The sequence below is a fragment of the Dromiciops gliroides genome, chromosome 1 (genome assembly GCF_019393635.1).
Source record: "Dromiciops gliroides isolate mDroGli1 chromosome 1, mDroGli1.pri, whole genome shotgun sequence".
NCBI lineage: Eukaryota > Metazoa > Chordata > Mammalia > Microbiotheria > Microbiotheriidae > Dromiciops > Dromiciops gliroides.
Window position 1 is genome coordinate 219,586,226 of NC_057861.1, and position 18,157 is coordinate 219,604,382.

General features: G+C 35.5%; 1 protein-coding gene and 1 pseudogene across 1 annotated transcript in view; one reads left to right on the forward strand and one right to left on the reverse strand.

The window, feature by feature from the left end:
• The window catches only part of PTPN2 (protein tyrosine phosphatase non-receptor type 2), a 97,703-nt gene that overhangs the window by 41,119 nt on the left and 38,427 nt on the right, over positions 1 to 18,157 (forward strand). Inside the window, 2 exon segments of the mRNA XM_043975271.1 lie at positions 6,777 to 6,875; positions 8,790 to 8,927. Coding sequence (XP_043831206.1) covers positions 6,777 to 6,875; positions 8,790 to 8,927 — 237 coding nt within the window.
• On the reverse strand, positions 10,834 to 11,571 carry LOC122734442 (annotated as a pseudogene).

Genomic DNA, 18,157 nt, shown 5'->3' on the forward strand with positions numbered 1-18,157 from the left:
TCATTTTCTCAAGGCAAATTGTAACAGAAAAGTTACTAAAGCATTAATTATTCTGTGTCAACAGCTAGTAATACAACTTAGAAGTTTGTGTCTTGGGTAGGATAGATGCGTTTATGAATTAATATAATAAAGTTTTAAAATTGAAATTTAACTTGACATATTGAGCTTTATCATTATTTTTGAAGAACATGTTGTAATTAATTTTTTTTTGGTGAGGCAATTGGGGTTAAGTGACTTGCCCAGGGTCACAAAGCTAGTAAGTGTCAAGTGTCTGGGGTCAGATTTGAACTCAGGTCCTCCTGAATCCAGGGCTAGTGTTCTATCCACTGTGCCACCTAGCTGCCCCCTGTAATTAAATTTTTAAGCTATGATTCTTATATTATCTAATACAGTATATCAAGTCGGACTCTTCAAAATTATTCTTTGTAAAAGTGTTGGCAATAATGATACTGGTTGTGCTATTTTTCTATTGAAAGCTAATCATACACCCTATCACTATGTATATTTGGTTTGAAATAAAATTATGGCATTCATATACATTTTAAAATTTTGATATAGATGAAGGGGTTGAAGTTGAAGGTACTAAAAGAATATTTTGGAACAAATTTATTTCTTCTTTTGTGTACAATTTCTGTCACTATTACTTCCATTAATTGTTCCTGGTTATGCCCTCTGTGGCTACAAAGAACAGGTATAATCCTTCCTCCTCCTGACAGTTCTTCAGATACTTGAAAGCATCTTTATTTTTTTATGATAATAATAATTTTTTTTATTTAGAATTTTCCCCAAGTTACATGTAAAAGCAAATTTTCACATCAATTTTTAAAAAATTTTGTGTTCCAAATTCTCTTCCTTCCTCCCTCCCTTTGCACCCCTCCCTAAGAAATCAAGCAATTCAGTATAAGTTATACATGTACAGTCATGCAAAACATCTCCACATTAGTCAGGTTGTTGAAAGAAAACAGACAAAATAACTTTAGAAAGAGGAATGAACAAAAAAATTCTATTTCAATCTGTATTCAGATACCATCAGTTCTTTCTCTGTACATGGATGGATTGCATTTTTCATAAGTCTTGAAGGCATCTTTCTTTCTTTCTTTCTTTCTTTCTTTCTTTCTTTCTTTCTTTCTTTCTTTCTTTCTTTCTTTCTTTCTTTCTTTCTTTCTTTCTTTCTTTCGGTGGGGCAGTGAGGGTTAAGTGACTTGCCTAGGGTCACACAGCTAGTAAGTGTCAAGTGTCTGAGGCTGGATTTGAACTCAGGTCCTCCTGAATCCAAGGCCAGTGCTTTATTCACTGCACCACCTAGCTGCCCCCTAAGCTTTGCCTTTCTATACAACCCAAGGTCACATTAACTTTTGACTGCCACATCACATTGCTGATTCACTGAGTTTGAATTCCACTAAATATTCCAATCTTTTTTAGTTTAACTGCTCTCTCTTCATGCCTCCTCCAATTTATTTATACATGGAGGCTGCTTTTTTGTACCCAGGTACAAGGCTTGACATTTATCATTGTTGAATTTTATCTTTTTAGATTTAACTCAGTGCTTTGTCCTGTCAGATCTTTTTGGATCCTACCTCCAACTTCCAGTGTATTAGCTATCTCTTCCAGCTTTGTGTCATCTGCAGATTTGATCACCATACCATCTCTATGCCTTTAACCACATCATCAGTGAAAATGTTAAACAGCACAGTGCCCCTTTCACATCCCTAGAGTACTATATATCAGAGATATCCTGCCATGTTGACATTGGACCGTTAACAGCTACTCTTTCAAGATGGTGATGCAACTAGTTCTGAAACTTACTCTCATTGTCCAAGACAGCTTTGATAGAATCTGGATAAACTGTATTCACAGCATTCTTCTCCTAGTTTAGTAATCCTTACCAAAAAATAAATTGTAATTTGGCATGATGTTTTTTCTGAATTTTTTAATTTTAAATTTAATAAGTATCAAATGAAATGAACATTTCCACATACTAAGTAGGAATAGAAGAAAGTTGTACATGAAACATCATAAGTGCATCTTGCTTTTCTTTTTAACTGTATAATTAATTCAGCACAAAGCTTTCTGTGTTAAATTCTGGCCTTCTATGTTCTATGATTTAACAATTTTCTTTTTCTATTTTCTTTCTTTTTCTGTCTTTGTTTTTGGCAGGGCAATGAGGGTTAAGTGACTTGCTCAGGGTCACACAGCTAGTAAGTGTCAAGTATCTGAGGTCAAATTTGAACTCAGGTCCTCCTGAATTCAGGGCTGGTGCTTTATCCACTGTGCCACCTAGCTGCCCCCTTGTCTTCATTTTTTAAAAACAACTTTACTACTACCTCCTTCTTCTTGCCCCATTGGAAAAAAAAAGAAAAACAAAACCCTTCGAGTTAAGCAAAACAAATCCCCTGGTTATCTCTGTCTGAAAACATCAAGCTGAATAGAGTGCTTCATCATCCCGTGACCTGTTGTTTTTTTGGTTTGGTTTGGTTTGGTTTTTGGTTTTGTTCTTTGGGGGGCGGGGTTGGTGATGCAATTGGGGTTAAGTGACTTGCCCAGGGTCACACAGCCAGTAAGTGTTAAATGTCTGAGGCAGAGTTTGAACCGAGGTCCTCCTGACTCCAGGGCTGGTGCTCTATCTACTGTGCCACCTAGCTGCCCCGCCCCCCCCTTCCCACCCCCACCCCGTGACCATTTTTGATACTAGCTTTTGTAAATCGCCATGTCCATCAGATACCTTACAACCATTTAAAAAAATATATTGTGGGGCAGCTAGGTGGCGCAGTGGATAAAGCACTGGCCTTGGATTCAGGAGTACCCAAGTTCAAATCCAGCCTCAGACACTTGACACTTAACTAGCTGTGTGACCCTGGGCAAGTCACTTAACCCTCATTGCCCTGCAAAAATTAAAAAAAAAAAAAATATATATATATATATATATATATATTTTATATAAGATTTTCTTTGGAATCAAGCCATAAGCTCAGTAATCTATAGTTTGCAGAATTTGTTCTCTTCCCTTTTTCAAAAATACTTTTGTCCAATCTTGTGGTTACTCCCATTTTTCATGATTTTTTTAGACATTGTTGACAGTGGTTCATTAGTCACCTCTATTGTTTTTCAGCACCCAGAGATGTAGTTTATATGGACCAAGTGACTTGACTTCTTCAAGAACAGCTAGATAATTGCATACTGTCTGTCGTCTTACTGTTTTGGGTATCTGCTACCTGCTAATTGTTTTTGTTCTGCCATTCCAAAGTAAAGGCTATTTATCCTTTGCAAAGAAAATAGAAACAAAACAAAGATTTCATTAGCTCATTCACTATAAGGAAAGATCTCTCATCTTGGATCTTCCTTTTTCTCTCCACTTGATCAAAAAACCCAACCTTTTGGTTCTGTTTTCCTTACCAGCCTCAGCCAGTGCTGAGTATTTCTGACAACATTATTTTTTCAGGATTGTGCCATGTTCTTAGAGACACCTTCTACATCTGCCTTTACTTCTATTTTCTGAACATTTCTTTTTTTGTTTTTCGGGGGTGGGGCTTTGTGGGGCAATGAGGGTTAAGTGACTTGCCCAGGGTCACACAGCTAGTTAAGTGTCAAGTGTCTGAGGCCAGATTTAAACTCAGGTCCTCTGAATCCAGGGCCAGTGCTTTATCCACTGTGCCAGCTAGCTGCCCCCACATTTCTTTTTTTAAAACTAAGTTTTTTGATTACTTCCCTATGCATCCACATATGTCTCTTAAGATAAAATCATATTTTCCCTCTTCATTGAAATTGTTTCCTTTTGCTTCTTCAGAATTTTGTTCTTGAGTACCTCCCATCACTTCTGGGCTGAATTCCTCTGGGATCTTACCTTTCTTTCTTCTGAACCTTTTAAAATCTGTTTCTGCAAATCTAGGTTGCGTGTCAGATTTTGCTCCAGATTTTCTTGCCTCTCTCTGAAACTCCAGAATTGAGTGGTTCCTTCACTCCAAAGATTACCTTCATTTCCACCCCAGCAACAAGTTCCTCCCTGTTAGTGAGATCCATGTTAGAATTTCTCCTTTTTGGTTCATCCGTTTTTTGAAGGTAGACGAACCTTAGTTCTTAGGCTGTTCAAGAAGTTATTCTGCTCCATTTTTGACAGAAGCTCCAGAACATGTATGAGTTATTGAAGTCCCTAATAACTACTATGACATACCTCTTTGCCAAGCTCTTGTTATCCATTCTCATCTATTTCCTTTTTTTTCTTTTCTTTTCTTTCTTTCTTTCTTTCTTTTTTTTTTTTGGGTGGGGCAATGAGGGTTGTGACTTGCCCAGAGTCACACAGCTAGTAAGTGTCAAGTGTCTGAGGCCAAATTTGAACTCAGGTCCTCCTGAATCCAGGGCTGGTACTTTATCCACTGCGCCACCTAGCTGCCCCCTCCTTTTTCTCTTTAAGATTTCTGCAGTATACTGCCATGACAAAATAACTTTTGTTTCTTTCCTTTGACCTTTACCCAAATGCTCTCCAACTTGTTTTCTTCCTCCTCAAGTTCTTGAATTTCTTCATATTCATATAATACCATGTTAATATACAGTACCACCCTACCTGTCTCTTTTACCAGTGCTATTTCTTTTGAGTCAGGTATACCCTTTATTACACCCATAGTTGATTTGAATCTATTAGCAGAAAATCTGTAGCACACCAGATTTTTACATAAGTTCTGACTGAAAGGGGTTTTTTTTGGGGGGGGGGTGAGGGCTAAGTGACTTGCTCAGGGCCACACAGTTATGACTGAAAGTTTTAAGGAGGCTATAAGCCCACTTTCAAAATAAATTTATTATGTTGTAGTATCATCTTATGTAGATTTTCATTCAGTATGTAAATAATAGTTGTGGAAAGCTTAGATAAATGAAAAATTGATGTTGTAATTAAAAAGAGGTCTAGTTTTTTCAGGACTTTAACTAAAATAGAGCTTCTTAACCTGTGCCTATAAATTTGTTCTTTTAATATTTTTATAGCTGTATTTTACTTTTTTGGGGGGGTGGGGTGGGGCAATGAGGGTTAAGTGACTTGCCCAGGGTCACACAGCTAGTAAGTGTCAAGTGTCTGAGGCTGGATTTGAACTCAGGTCCTCCTGAATCCAAGGCCAGTGCTTTATCCACTGCACCACCTAGCTGTCCCCTGATAACTGTATTTCAACATAATTGATGTCCTCTATAGTCATGTACTTTATACATTTAGAGATATTTTTCTGAGAAAGGGTCCATCCATAGTTTAACTAGACTGTCAAATGTGTCCATGATGCAAATAACATAAGACTTTTAAACTTGGAGTATAGAGTCTTGGATCCTATAGGATAGATCAATATAGATCATTAAATTCCATACCTATCTTTCATAGAAAATTGTGGCAAAAGGATAAAATGTCAAAAATGTTACAGCTAGTTTTTAATGAAACTGGTTCTAGAACCCAGGGGTTTTCCCAGTCCAGTTTCCACAATCCTTATTGGTTGAAAACACCTTTAATTTCAGTAAAGTCTCACTTATTTGGAATTTTTGTCCTTTGCCCATTTGCACTGTCATCAAGGTGGAAGAGAACATGAACATAATGAGTTCATTATATGATTGCTACCTCAAATCTTCTTCCCCAGTTTGAATAAATTACTGTTCAGAAAAGTCAAGTCGGTGAGCAATTATTAAACACCTGCTATCTACCAGGTACTGTGCTGAATGTTGGGGGTACAAAGAAAAGTAAAAATAGGTCCTCCCCTCAAAGAGCTCACATTTTAATGGGGGAGACAACATACAAATAACTTTGTGAAAGCAAGATATATCCAGAATCAATCAGAATTAATCTCGGACAAAATACATTATTAACATTAAGGAGGAATGGGGAATGGCTTGTTGCAGAAGGAATTCTGTCTGACCGTTGAAGGCAGCCAGGAAACAGGTGAGGAGGGAGGGAATGCTAGGCCTGGAAAAGACAGGCAGTGAAAATGTCTGGAGATTGAGTGTTTTGTTGAAGGAATCGCAAAGAGATTAGAATCAGTAGCCTAGAATATCTGGAGTGAGCTGTAAAAAGACCGAAAAGGCTAAAATGGGCCAAATTACAAAAAGTTTTTAAAAGCCAAACGGTATTTTATATTTGATCCTGGAGGTAGGTATTAGGGAGCCATTGGAGTTTTTTGAGTAGGGGGGAGACATGACCAGATGTTCACCTGAAGAAAATCATTTAGACAGCCGAATGGAGGATGGATATAGGGAGAGACTCAAGGTCAAGGAGACCAACCAGCTGGCTTTTCTAGTAGTCCACCTGTAATTTGATAAGACCCTGCACCAGCAGGGTCACAGTGTAAGAGTAGAGACAGAGAACAGGACATAAATGAGAGATGTTGCAAAGTTTCTTTGCCATTGTCAACTAAATTAAAATCCATCACTTTATATTCTATCTGAAGGTTCTTGTTGATTTTAAAAGTTCTATCATTAATGTATTTCAGCCTTTGGAACATGTTTTCTCATAACTACTTTTTTGATAGTTTTTATCAGCTAATTTCTATTATGTGTATATTTTGCAGATATATGTTTTTATGATAAAAGTGAAAAGGATGGAGGTATTTTTATAATCTCCAGTTCTGAGTATCTGAGTCTTTCAATCTAAGTAGATTTTAATGTCTTGACTTTTTCGTCATATAATCATAACTTTCTTTTTATATTCGTAATATGCTTCAATAACTAAGCTGAATGTGGTTCAAAACAAGTCTTAGTATTACATTCACTTTGTATCACTACCTCACTTTTTACAGTTTCTTTTTGTATTTCTTTAGGGTCCACTTCCTAATACTTGTTGTCATTTCTGGCTAATGGTATGGCAGCAAAAGTCCAAAGCAATTGTTATGCTTAACCGAATTGTGGAGAAAGACTCTGTAAGTAGTATTTATAACTTAGTATACTATATTTGTACATCTTCTTTATAAGTGCTTTCCTATGTTGCTTTTGATGCCTCTGCTTGCTAGTTAGCCGTCTCTAATTGCTTGAAGATAGTGGTTAGGATCTCTCCAACAGGAAGAACTAATAGATCCTTTTCCTTTGACACCCTAAATTCTTAAATAACAAATGCAGGCCATTAATTAATCTCATAGGTTTAAATATAATACACTAAGTAATAATTAGTCTTTGATACATACTTAGCTCATAGCTTTAGAGATCTTAAATATCCCCAGGATACATCATAGTCCTTTGTTGTCTGAGTGTTAGGAAATCTGTGATTGATTTGTGTAAAATGATTGTTTCATCTGTGTAAATTATCCATGGCCCTTAGCTGATGGCTTTAGGTAAGTAACAAATAGCAACATTAAAATTAGAAATATCCATTTTCATTACTATCAAATACATACTTGGTTTTGAACAAACACTTTTCTACATTGGGTGCATACATTGGGTATGTAATTTGTCACTTCATTGTCATCATTTTTTGGACACTCTGAAATGTACTCCAGAGACTCTCAGTATAAAGTAGGAAAAGAATTCAATGTTCCCTTGTTGAACTTGAAGAGATTTCCATGGATTTCAGGCTTTTGTTTAGAAACGTGAATTTTAAAATAGCATTAAGAGAGTTTAATTATTGAGGTTATTAGAAAACTGATAGCACTGAACAAAAACGTGAAAGAAAACAACTTACTGAATCATATTGAAAGGCTCTTCAGTATGACCATTGATGGTTTAAAGTAAGTTAATACACATCTCAATATTTGATTACGTTGGACTATGGACTTAAAGGTCCTTCTTTGGAGATTATTATATTTTACTCCAAGCTATCTGACTTTAAGAACTAATAGTTGTACTATCCTAAAGTTCCAGCTTATGTAAGTGTTATTACTTCATAAAAGAGAATTTTCTTAGTCCAGAAAATGTAATGCGATGTTGCCTACATTCCAGAGCAAAAGTTAGAGCCAAGAGGTTTTCCTCTTTGGAAAATGACACATATGAAACAGCAAAATATTTGTACTTAACAAACTTCAGGTAAGAAATAGAGCAGTTCTGGAAGTGTTTAGCTATGTTTCTAATCTAGATGACTGGCATTCATTTTTTTTTAATTAGTAAAGTGGATGATGTTTCTCAGAACTTAGGAAAAGAAAAACATTTGATTGCCAAGTCAAAAGCTTAGTCAAGTCATGTATTTGCTGAAATCTTTGGTCTGTTTTGCATGAAAATAAATCATTCTAAGTTTAGGGGCTTTATGTTCTGTATTGTCAAAATATAATTGTTATCTTACTTTTCTTACATATTCTTTTATGCTTGTTGCAGTTAAAGACACACTTAAAATTCAAAAATGCGATTTGAGATAGACCAAGCATGGATTTTTTTTTTTAATTCTAAGTGATTTCTCATGAGCATAAAAATCCATAAGGATACAGAATATATTCAAGAACAAGTTTTTAGACCTGTATAATAGATATTTTAAAAATAAAACCTTTTCAATACAGTATTGTGGGTACCTTCCCTGCCTAGAATCTGTTAAATTTATAAACATTCAAAGTAAAAACCCTATATGATATTAAAAATGTCAGCCATCGTGCTTTTGTGGATCACAAATACAGTTTAACTATTTATCAATATTTTGCCTTTCCAGGGTAAAATGTGAGGTTCCTTACCTTGAAAAGCAGTACATTTTTAGTAGCAATATTGCTTGTTCTTTGCTTTCAAATGACTCCTCATAAATGTAGTGGTAACATCGGTTTTTTGTTTGGATCCATATTTTGAAAAGTGGTTCTCTTTTGTATTTGATTATATGTCTACAAGCTCTTAAACTGTTTATTTGTTTATGTTTTTCAACTTAGGTAAAATGTGCACAATATTGGCCAACCAAAGAAGACCAAGTGATGCTGTTTGAAGAGACAGGATTCTGTGTGAGGCTAGTGTCAGAAGATGTCAAATCATATTATACAGTACATCTACTAAAATTAGAAAATATTCATGTAAGACTCTTCACCCCTCCCTCCATAATATTTGTTCATTCTATCATCATAAGTTTTTATTGCAGTGTTTTTGAATTATAATTGGATATCATTATACCGTGTGTTGCTACTCATTTTGCTTTTTGCCTTTGTTCCTATGTATAGTATCTCCAAATTGGATGGAAATATAAGCTAAGATTTGAGAGTGTTAAGTGGATTTTTTTGTGAGCTAAAAGTTTTCAAATTTGAGATATTTTTGGCAATAATAGCTATTCAGGAATAGCAACAAACTATTCAGGAATGTAACAAAACAATCATTTATAAATACAGGTATATTCCACCATATGATTCTTCACCATATGTACAGATTAACTATAATGGAGTTACAAAAATAGTGAGGCTATTTAGCATATAATTAGGCAAGACCATAGTAATGAAATTCCTACCAGAATACATAAAATTTTTAATGTTGCTTCACTGTTGTGAATAGCTTGTCCATTAAACATTTGCTTTTATAAATAACTAGAATTCAAACAGGCAACCATTTTACCAGAGGAAGTCCTTTCTCTTTTTATCCTTCTCCTTTAATTGGTACAGCTAAGAAAAGCAAGAGATAGGGATATGCTTAGGTGATGATAATAAAAGCTGAATAATGATAATAGAGAGGAATATCATTTGCTTCACAGAACGGTCTTTACAACTAAAATGTAAGAATGCATTTATTATTTGAAATGAAGTACACCTGTACTGGATTATTTGGAAATAGAAACTTCTAAATTAATGTGGATAGCAAGTGATCACTAAGCAGCATTTTATCATTGGCAGAAAAATAGTTCTCCCAAATAAAAGAAAGTCAAGTCAACAGTCATTTATTAAGCACTTCTATGTGTCAGGCACTGTGCTAACTACTGAAGAGACAAAAAAAATAGTCTTCTCTTATTAAACTCAATTTTAGAATGAGAGACCACATGCAAAGAACTATGTATGATGTGTGTGTGTGTGTGTACATATATATGTATATATATATGTGAAGTGACTAGTAAATAAATGTAGTTTACATAAATTACCTATAATTCTGAAATAATGAATAAGAATTAAAACAATGAATATTTCAACTCTGGGGGCCATAAGGCCATGATGGAGCCCCAAGAGCATTATGCTACAGGGAAGTGCAATGGATCAAAAATGTCAAATATCAAAAATATATATATATATATATATATAGGATAAATGGGAAGAATCTCAGAGGGAAGCCACTAGGCAGGGATTTGGGGGGAGGTAAAGAGAGAAATGGATGGACTCAGAAAGGTCTCCTGTAGAAGATGAAATTTGAAAGTGCATGTTTTAAATTTTACTCTCTTCCCAAATATGGAAATGTATTATTTCTTTTGTTCCACTCATTTGCCCATCTCTGTATACAAATTTCAACTGCATGTCAAATGGAGAATTGTTCTCAGAAGCTATCATAGTTATGTGTAGGCCACATTTGATACATATGAAATTGAACTCTACATAAAATTCCTAAGACCCTGAGATATGGTGCCTAGCTTCCTAGACCCATAATATCAATACCTTCCATACCTCAGCATTTTTGATCCATTGCACTACCCTGTAGCATAATGCTCTTGGGGCTCTATCATGGCCTTATGGCCCCCAGAGTTGAAATATTCATTGTTTTAATTCTTATTCATTATTTCAGAATTATAGGTAATTTATGTAAACTATATTTATTTACTAGTCACTTCACATATCTTAACTATAGTTCTTCTATGTCCATAAATAATTTTAAGAGCAGCATTGAACTGGATAGTACAGTATTGTTGCCAAAAATGCATTTTACAGTTTTCTAATGCATCTCTATACATTCTTTTGTTATTGTTGTTGTTTTATGCTTAATTTTCATTTATTACAACTGTACATCAGACTTTTATTCTTGCATCTTCTCAATGGTTTCTTCTTTATATTTGCCCTCCTCCTTTTCCGCTTGTCTGGATTTGACTTTATACTCAAGAATCTTTTTGCAATCTTTGTCCAGGTTTAGCCTGGTGATTACTACTTTATTAGGGCGAATGTCCACATGGACAGTTGTGCCATTAGCTTTTTCTCACTGCACACTCTCAATGTAGATGATGTATTTCTTTTCTGTAAACCTGGACTATCTTGCCAATTTGCTGACCTTTGTAGTGTCCACGAACCACCTGGACCTCATCATCCTTCCGGATGGGCATGGAGCGGACATTGTATTTCTGTCTCAGCTCCTTGGAAAGCGGGGAGGACATGATCTTCCAGCGAATGTGGGAGGGCACATTGAAGTGTCTCTTGCGGTTCTTGCTTCGGTCGGAGGTCACGAAGGGGTTGAACTTCATTTTGGCTAAACAAGGAGGGGAGGGAGGAGAAGGAAGGTAAATAATAACTCGTGTCTATGGCTCTTTAAGTTTTATGGTGCTTGCCTCCCAAACACCCTGAGAGATAGTGCAGGTATTACTCTCTCCTAAAAGAGGAAACTGAGGCTCAGACAGGTTAAGGAGCTGGCTCTGAGGCAAGGTCACTCTGGAGCCTCCTGGACCAGACCTTTTTCCTCCTCATAAAACAGGGCCCTCACAACAGGGCCTCAGGCAGAGTAAGTCAGCTTCAGAAGGAAAAAACAGACACTGTTTTTTGGGGGTTTTATCTCACTTATCTGTTAGCTAGGGTAATGTTTTTTGGATAGTTCATTTAGTTGGAGGTAGTTATAAATGTGTTGCTTTATTTTTCTGAAACTTGTTTTTAATTTCTAAATTAAAATTTATTCTAAAAGAATAAAATAATTCAGTTGACTATGCCTCATATAGTTGAACACAAGTGAAAATTTTGTAGTGGTTACTGTAGTTAATTGCTATTCTGAATTCACACCTTATATCATTTGACTGAAGTGCTAATGACCACTTAACTGCTATACTAGTTTTAAATTATACTATACTATACTCTTACTACACTATTATACTAGTTTTACTTTTATTACTAATAGCCAAGAAATGTTATTGTTTTTTGTGGCAGTGAATCATAGAAGTTAATATATATAATCAATATATTTAGTATATTTCAACATCTTAGCTCTCTTTGTGTAGGTCAACTTTAGAGCAGAAACTGTTTTTATTTAAACTTTCTCATTTTCACTTGCCCTTTTTTCCCCTCTTGTTTTTCATAATTCTGTTGACCAGCTTTAATTTATTAAGTTCCAGGAATTCCATTTTAATACAACATTGTATTTTCCCAGCCTAGTAGACATATCCAATAGAAGAGTTACTGATTTGTATGACAACATTCTAGATTTTGATACAGAAATGTTCAGGCTGTTCCTCTCCCCAGCAGTGCCCTTTCCTCCTTACCTATTTTTTATCTATCCTTCAGCACCTAGCTTAAGTCTCACTTTACTATTAGTGCCTATTGATGTCTATAATTTTTTAGTCCTGTTGTACTTTCTGATAATTTGGCATTTATCACAGAACTTTTCGTCTTCCAGTTTTCCTGTGTATTAGCTGTCTACTTTATCTACATTATGTCTAGCACAGTAGGCCCTTTATGAAACACAGTATTTAGTAAGTACTTGTGGATTAAAATGGAATGTGAAAGAGCTTTTGATATTAGTATATTTAAGCTTTTTTGTGTGTGTGTAGCCTTGAAGATAATTTACAGAAAATATAAATTAAAATAATAGCAACATGTCTAGGACCTGTTCAATTCAGCAAACAATTTTGAAGGACCTACTTTACTTTGCTCAAGGCACTGAGGGATACAAAGCCAAAAAGTAGAGTGCCTCCAAGTAGCTTCCATTTGGCTGGACTTTGTTGAGAAGGTGTCAACTGAGCTGAGACCTGAAGGAAAAAAGGCATTTCAGGTGGAAGGGGCAGGGCAGCCTTGGCCTTTGCTGATCTCCACAAACCCAAGGCCCTTTGTCTCCTTATCCCTTTGTATTACATTTCACACATCCTCCTTTTATTATGGTTATTTATAAGTAACTCATCTATCCCACCAGAGAAAATGAGCTCCTTTAGAATGATGTCATTCTTTATGTCCTCCCATCACAAGACTCACTTCTTTGTGTATTTATGGGAGCTGAATAAATGTTGAATAAATGGCTTATGGATTTTTAAGTACCTTTGTTGGTATATAAATTATTCTTTACATGACAGTTTGAACATGAGCATCCAATGGACATCCATTTGAAATGTTATTTTAACTTGTAGCAAAATTAGGAAAATCACAAATGTTCCTGTTATTATTACTACCCCCTTAATTCAGTATTCATTTTCTGCTTCAAAAGGTAGGGTGATCTTTTTGGAATTTTGCCTTAGTGAACCTTTATTTAATTGGAATGTTAAGATTGGCAGTGTTTGGGTATTTTGAATTTTCTGATAAACTGGGGTTACTGAGATCTGTTTAGTCATTATGTTGTAATAGAGAAAAGTGCCGGACTCTGAAATTTAGCTAATGCCTGCCTGGGGGTCCAAGGATATAAAATATGTAAAACATTTATTAAACCTTAAAGCTCTATATAAATGTTAGCTATTATCAATTAATATCATAGTGTAGTACAGATGATAAGTACCGTAAGTGGTGCCAAACTTAAACCTTAAGACTTATTTTGGGTTAGCAATGCATAAAACCCTAATCTTTCCTCCTGCCCCCAGTAAATTCCTTAAATGAGTTCATTTTCCTGGCATTAGCCCTTCTCGTATTTAAGTAAAGGCAACCAGGCGGCACAGTGGATAGAATGCCAAACTTGCAGTCAGGAAAACCAAATTCTGCCTTCAACACTTAATGACTGAGTCACTTAAATCTCTCAATTCCATTTTCCTCATCTGTAAAATAGGGATAATAGAGGACCAAATGAGAACCTTTATAAGGTACTTACAAACCTTAAAATACTATATTATTGCTGTTACTAAATTTCAACTAATTGAAGGTTTAATATACTTCTTAAATATGTGTACCTCTGGAAACACTAATTTAGAAACACTGTAATCTGGTTTTCTTTTTTTCCCTTTCAGAGCCACTAGAATATAAAAATAGTTTGTATGTTACATTCTGCTTTTTTTTTTTTAATATAAGTATCAATAGCTTTGGTTTGGGCAAGTAATTGCCTTGTTTTGAAATAAGCAAAAAACAGAGTTCCCATTTTTAGTATTTTCCTTTAATAAGTTCTCTAAGTGTTTAAGATTGCAACCCTTATTTGCCTCCTTGTCCCATGTGCATCTTGTCCATGTATTTCCATAAATCATCTCTAGAGGATTCTACCCAGTAACCTGCAGACCTTTTTCTAGACCTTAACACTTTCTGAGTACCAGCACAACCCTGACTGCTGGTTTGTTGTCCCATCTTTCCACCACATGAAGTGCTCAGTTCCATTTCTGGTTCTCCCATTTTCTGGGTGATAGCTCTTATACCTGTTCTTGCACATGAGCCATTATTGGCAGCATGCTGCAGCATATCTCTGCCCAAATGTATGTGTCCATTGCTCTTAAGTAAACCTGTACTTTCCAGTCAGCAGAAATTATGGTGGTACATTGTTCACAGAAATGAGCCGTTACCTTTGTGACCTTGGGCACACCTCTTTTTTTCATTTTCCTCATTAAAACGAGGCTGAACCAAGAGGCATCTAGGCTCTAAATCTATAATCCTAAAAATATTGCTGATTAAAAAAAAGTGGATTTCACTGTCATAGCTTGAGGTCTTTGAAAGCATGGTGCAGTTTTCCCAGTGCAATCCTTTTCACTTTTGAGCCCAGTTTGTTGTCTCTCTGCAGTGCCTGTCCTCTGATTTTTGTTATTTCGTTATAAAAATGCCTTTGATTTCCTTGGAACAAAATAGCAAAGGCACTTTTCCAACAAGTAGTCTTCAATGTAAATGTTAACATTATACAAGATTCCTTAATGTATACCACTATAGAGAGTCTATCACATAACACTGTCTCGGAGAGTGACTTGTACATTGTTCAAATAGAAGAAGGAGTTCTTGTAGATGGTGAGGTCTTCCAGGTGATTCTGTTTATGGATTCCATGGCGATTATGCTTCTTCTAGAGACCCACAAATAAGCTTTTCTGGCAATAGGAAAGCTTGTGAACACATGGACAACATGTTTGCAAGGCTGGTAAAAACCAACCAATTGAAGCGTAGACTACTTGGCAGGGAGTAGTATAAGTTAAAGCTAGAATGGTAGCATAGTTTTCAGTAGATTGATGAGAACAGAAGCCAAGGTATAGGAGTTTAGGGGTTGGGGAAATAATGGCAGACTTTTTCCAGAAGTTTGATGTTGAGAAGAGAAGGGGTTGGAGTGGTAGCTCAGAGCGGGATAGCAGAGTTGAAGTAGAATCGCATGTATTAGGGAGTGGGAAGATATGAACATATTTGTAGTAAAGGGGAAGGAGCCAGTGAAAAAGGTAGAGATTGAAGGTCCAAGGAAAAGCAAACAATTGGCAAAGCAATTACTTGGAAGAGATAAATATAGATGAATAGAGGACAGAAATTGAGGGTTTACCCTCAGAAAGAAAAACTGTTTTCCCTCGGAGGCATTTATTAAGGAGAAAGCATGATAGATTTAGGTGGCTTCAGCTGGTTTCTTTATTTCTGTAGATCATTAACAAACTGTTCTTAAATCTCTGAGGTGAGATCATGTTGCTTTATTATGTTGAATGGTGGCCATGAAATAACAAGTCAGAAATTCACCTAACTACTAATTATGTGTGAATTAATTTGTTTCATAACTAGGATTTACATATTTTATCTTATGTAAAATGTGCATTGAGGCGCCAGTATAGGAACAACATTAAGATTAATACTATATGGGAGTAGGGGGGTGGGTTTCTGAGAAGTCTACATTTTGTGGGCCAAAATAATAAAATCAGAACTTGTAAAATCTGATAGCTAAACTTTAAAAATCTGATAGTGAGGGAAGGCCAGTATCTGTAGATGACTCATTTTGTGAATTCAAGGGTACAGGTTCTGTTTTATGCTTTTAAAGACTTGAGCCTTAAAAATATCTAATGGTAGTGAATGGTGTCATTTTTTTCCATCCCCACCCCCCTAGTTTTTCCAAAACAATTTGAAATAATATATTGTGATGACCATATATAGATCTAAAAATGAGTCATATATAAGGCTGTCCTAGATTAGTTTATTTTAAAAAGTATATTAACCCATTCAATCCCAGCGTTATTTTCATATTAAAAGCCTTGATTTATTTTTTAATTATTATTAAATTTTACTAATGTTCTGATCTGCATTCTTTCCTTCCCCAGTTGAGAATGCCAGAAAAACAAAACCCCTGTTATAAACATGTATAGTCAAGGAAAACAAAGTCCTTTATTGGCCATGTCCCCTAAAAAGTATCTCGGTCTGTACTCTGAATCTATCCCTTCTCTCAGGAGGTAGCTAGCCTGTTTGATTTGCAGCCTCTGGAATTTTAGTTGATTATTATAGTAATCAGAGTCATTAAGACTTTCAAAGTTATTTATCTTTACAATATTGCTATTATTGTTTAAATTGCTCTCCTGGTTCTCACTTCACTCTTTTTCTTTTTTTTTTTCTTTTCTTTTTTTTTGTGAGGCAATTGGGGTTAAGTGACTTGCCCAGGGTCACACAGCTAGTAAGTGTGTAAAGTGTCTGAGGCCGGATTTGAACTCAGGTCCTCCTGAATCCAGGGCCGGTGCTCTATCCACTGCGCCACCTAACTGCCCCTCACTTCACTCTTCATGAGTTCTTAAAAGTCTTTTTCTGTTTCTCTGACGCATGGGCACTATTTAGTATTCCATCTCTCACATATATATATATATATATATATATATATATATATATATACACACCATAACTTATTTAGCCATTTCCCTACTGATGAGTACTCCCTAAGTTTCCAATTCTTTGCCACCATAGCTGCAATAAATATTTTTGTACATAATAGGTCCCATTCCTCTTTCTTTGTTCTCTTTGGAGTACAAATTTAATAGTAGTAATTCTGGGTGAAAGGATATACACAGTTTAATAGCCTTAGTTTCTAACCACAGAATTATGGGTTCCCTTTAAATTTTTTTTTAAGTTGTCTACTAGGAAAATTTCAGGAATAAAAATCTTAGTTATAACAAAATTCATTTATGTTTCTTAGAGATAATATAGCATAGATCAAAGAGTTCTGAACTTAGAGTCAAAAGATTTTAGTTCAGACTCTATTCTTACTACTAGCTGTGTGACCTTGGGCAAGTTATTTGACCTCTGATCCTCAGTCTCCTCTGTAAAATAGGGATTATACTTGAATTACATTTCTCTCAGGACTGTAAGAGGAAAATGTTTTAAATCTTTAAAAAAAAAATTGTTATCAGGGCAGCTAGGTGGCAAAGTGGATAAAGTACTGGCCTTGGATTCAGGAGGACCTGAGTTCAAATCCGGCCTCAGACACTTGACACTTACTAGCTGTGTGACCCTGGGCAAGTCACTTAACCCCAATTGCCTCACCCAAAAAAAAAAATCAATTTGGCATAGGTAAGAGGGATCATTTAAAGAAAATTTTAAAAATTGTTATCTATTTAATGCCCCCCCCTTTTTTTTTTTGAGGAAATATAGATGAATAGAGGACAGAAATTAGCATTAGAGGTGTCAGACCTCTAATGCTAAATTCTTAAGTTGTCTTAATCTGGAACAAAATGTCTTAGACTGAAAATTTGTTGGCTCTGCTGCTCCAGAATTTCATATGAAATTATTTTAAGGTTGTTTGGAGGGGAATGTTGGGAGAATCCAACTGAGTAGTTGCCTGTTCTCCATCTTAGCTTTTCCTCACACAGCATGTTTTTGATCTTATTAAAAGACTCCAGAAGTGTGAGGTATTACGATTATTTCCTTTATTCCTTCTCATCATCCAGCTAACATTTACTGAGTTCCTATTGTATTCAGATTCTATTTTTGACTTTAGATAGATTCAGGCAACATCCCTGTCTTCAGGGGGCTTATCCTATATATACATTAATAAAAAAGATAATACAATATTGCCGATGATACAGCATTTCAGAGAAAAGAGTAGTTACTAAGGACAAGCATAATCAGATAAGTCCTTGGGCATTAAGTATTTGAATTGGGCAAGAGCTTATTCCATGCAGAGAAACTCACTTGAGCAAAGGCATAGAGTTGTAATGTTCAGGAAACAATGACTAGATCATTTTGACTGGAACAAATGGATTTTTGGAAGGTAGCATGGCATGGTAGATTAAGTACTAGATTCTGAGTTT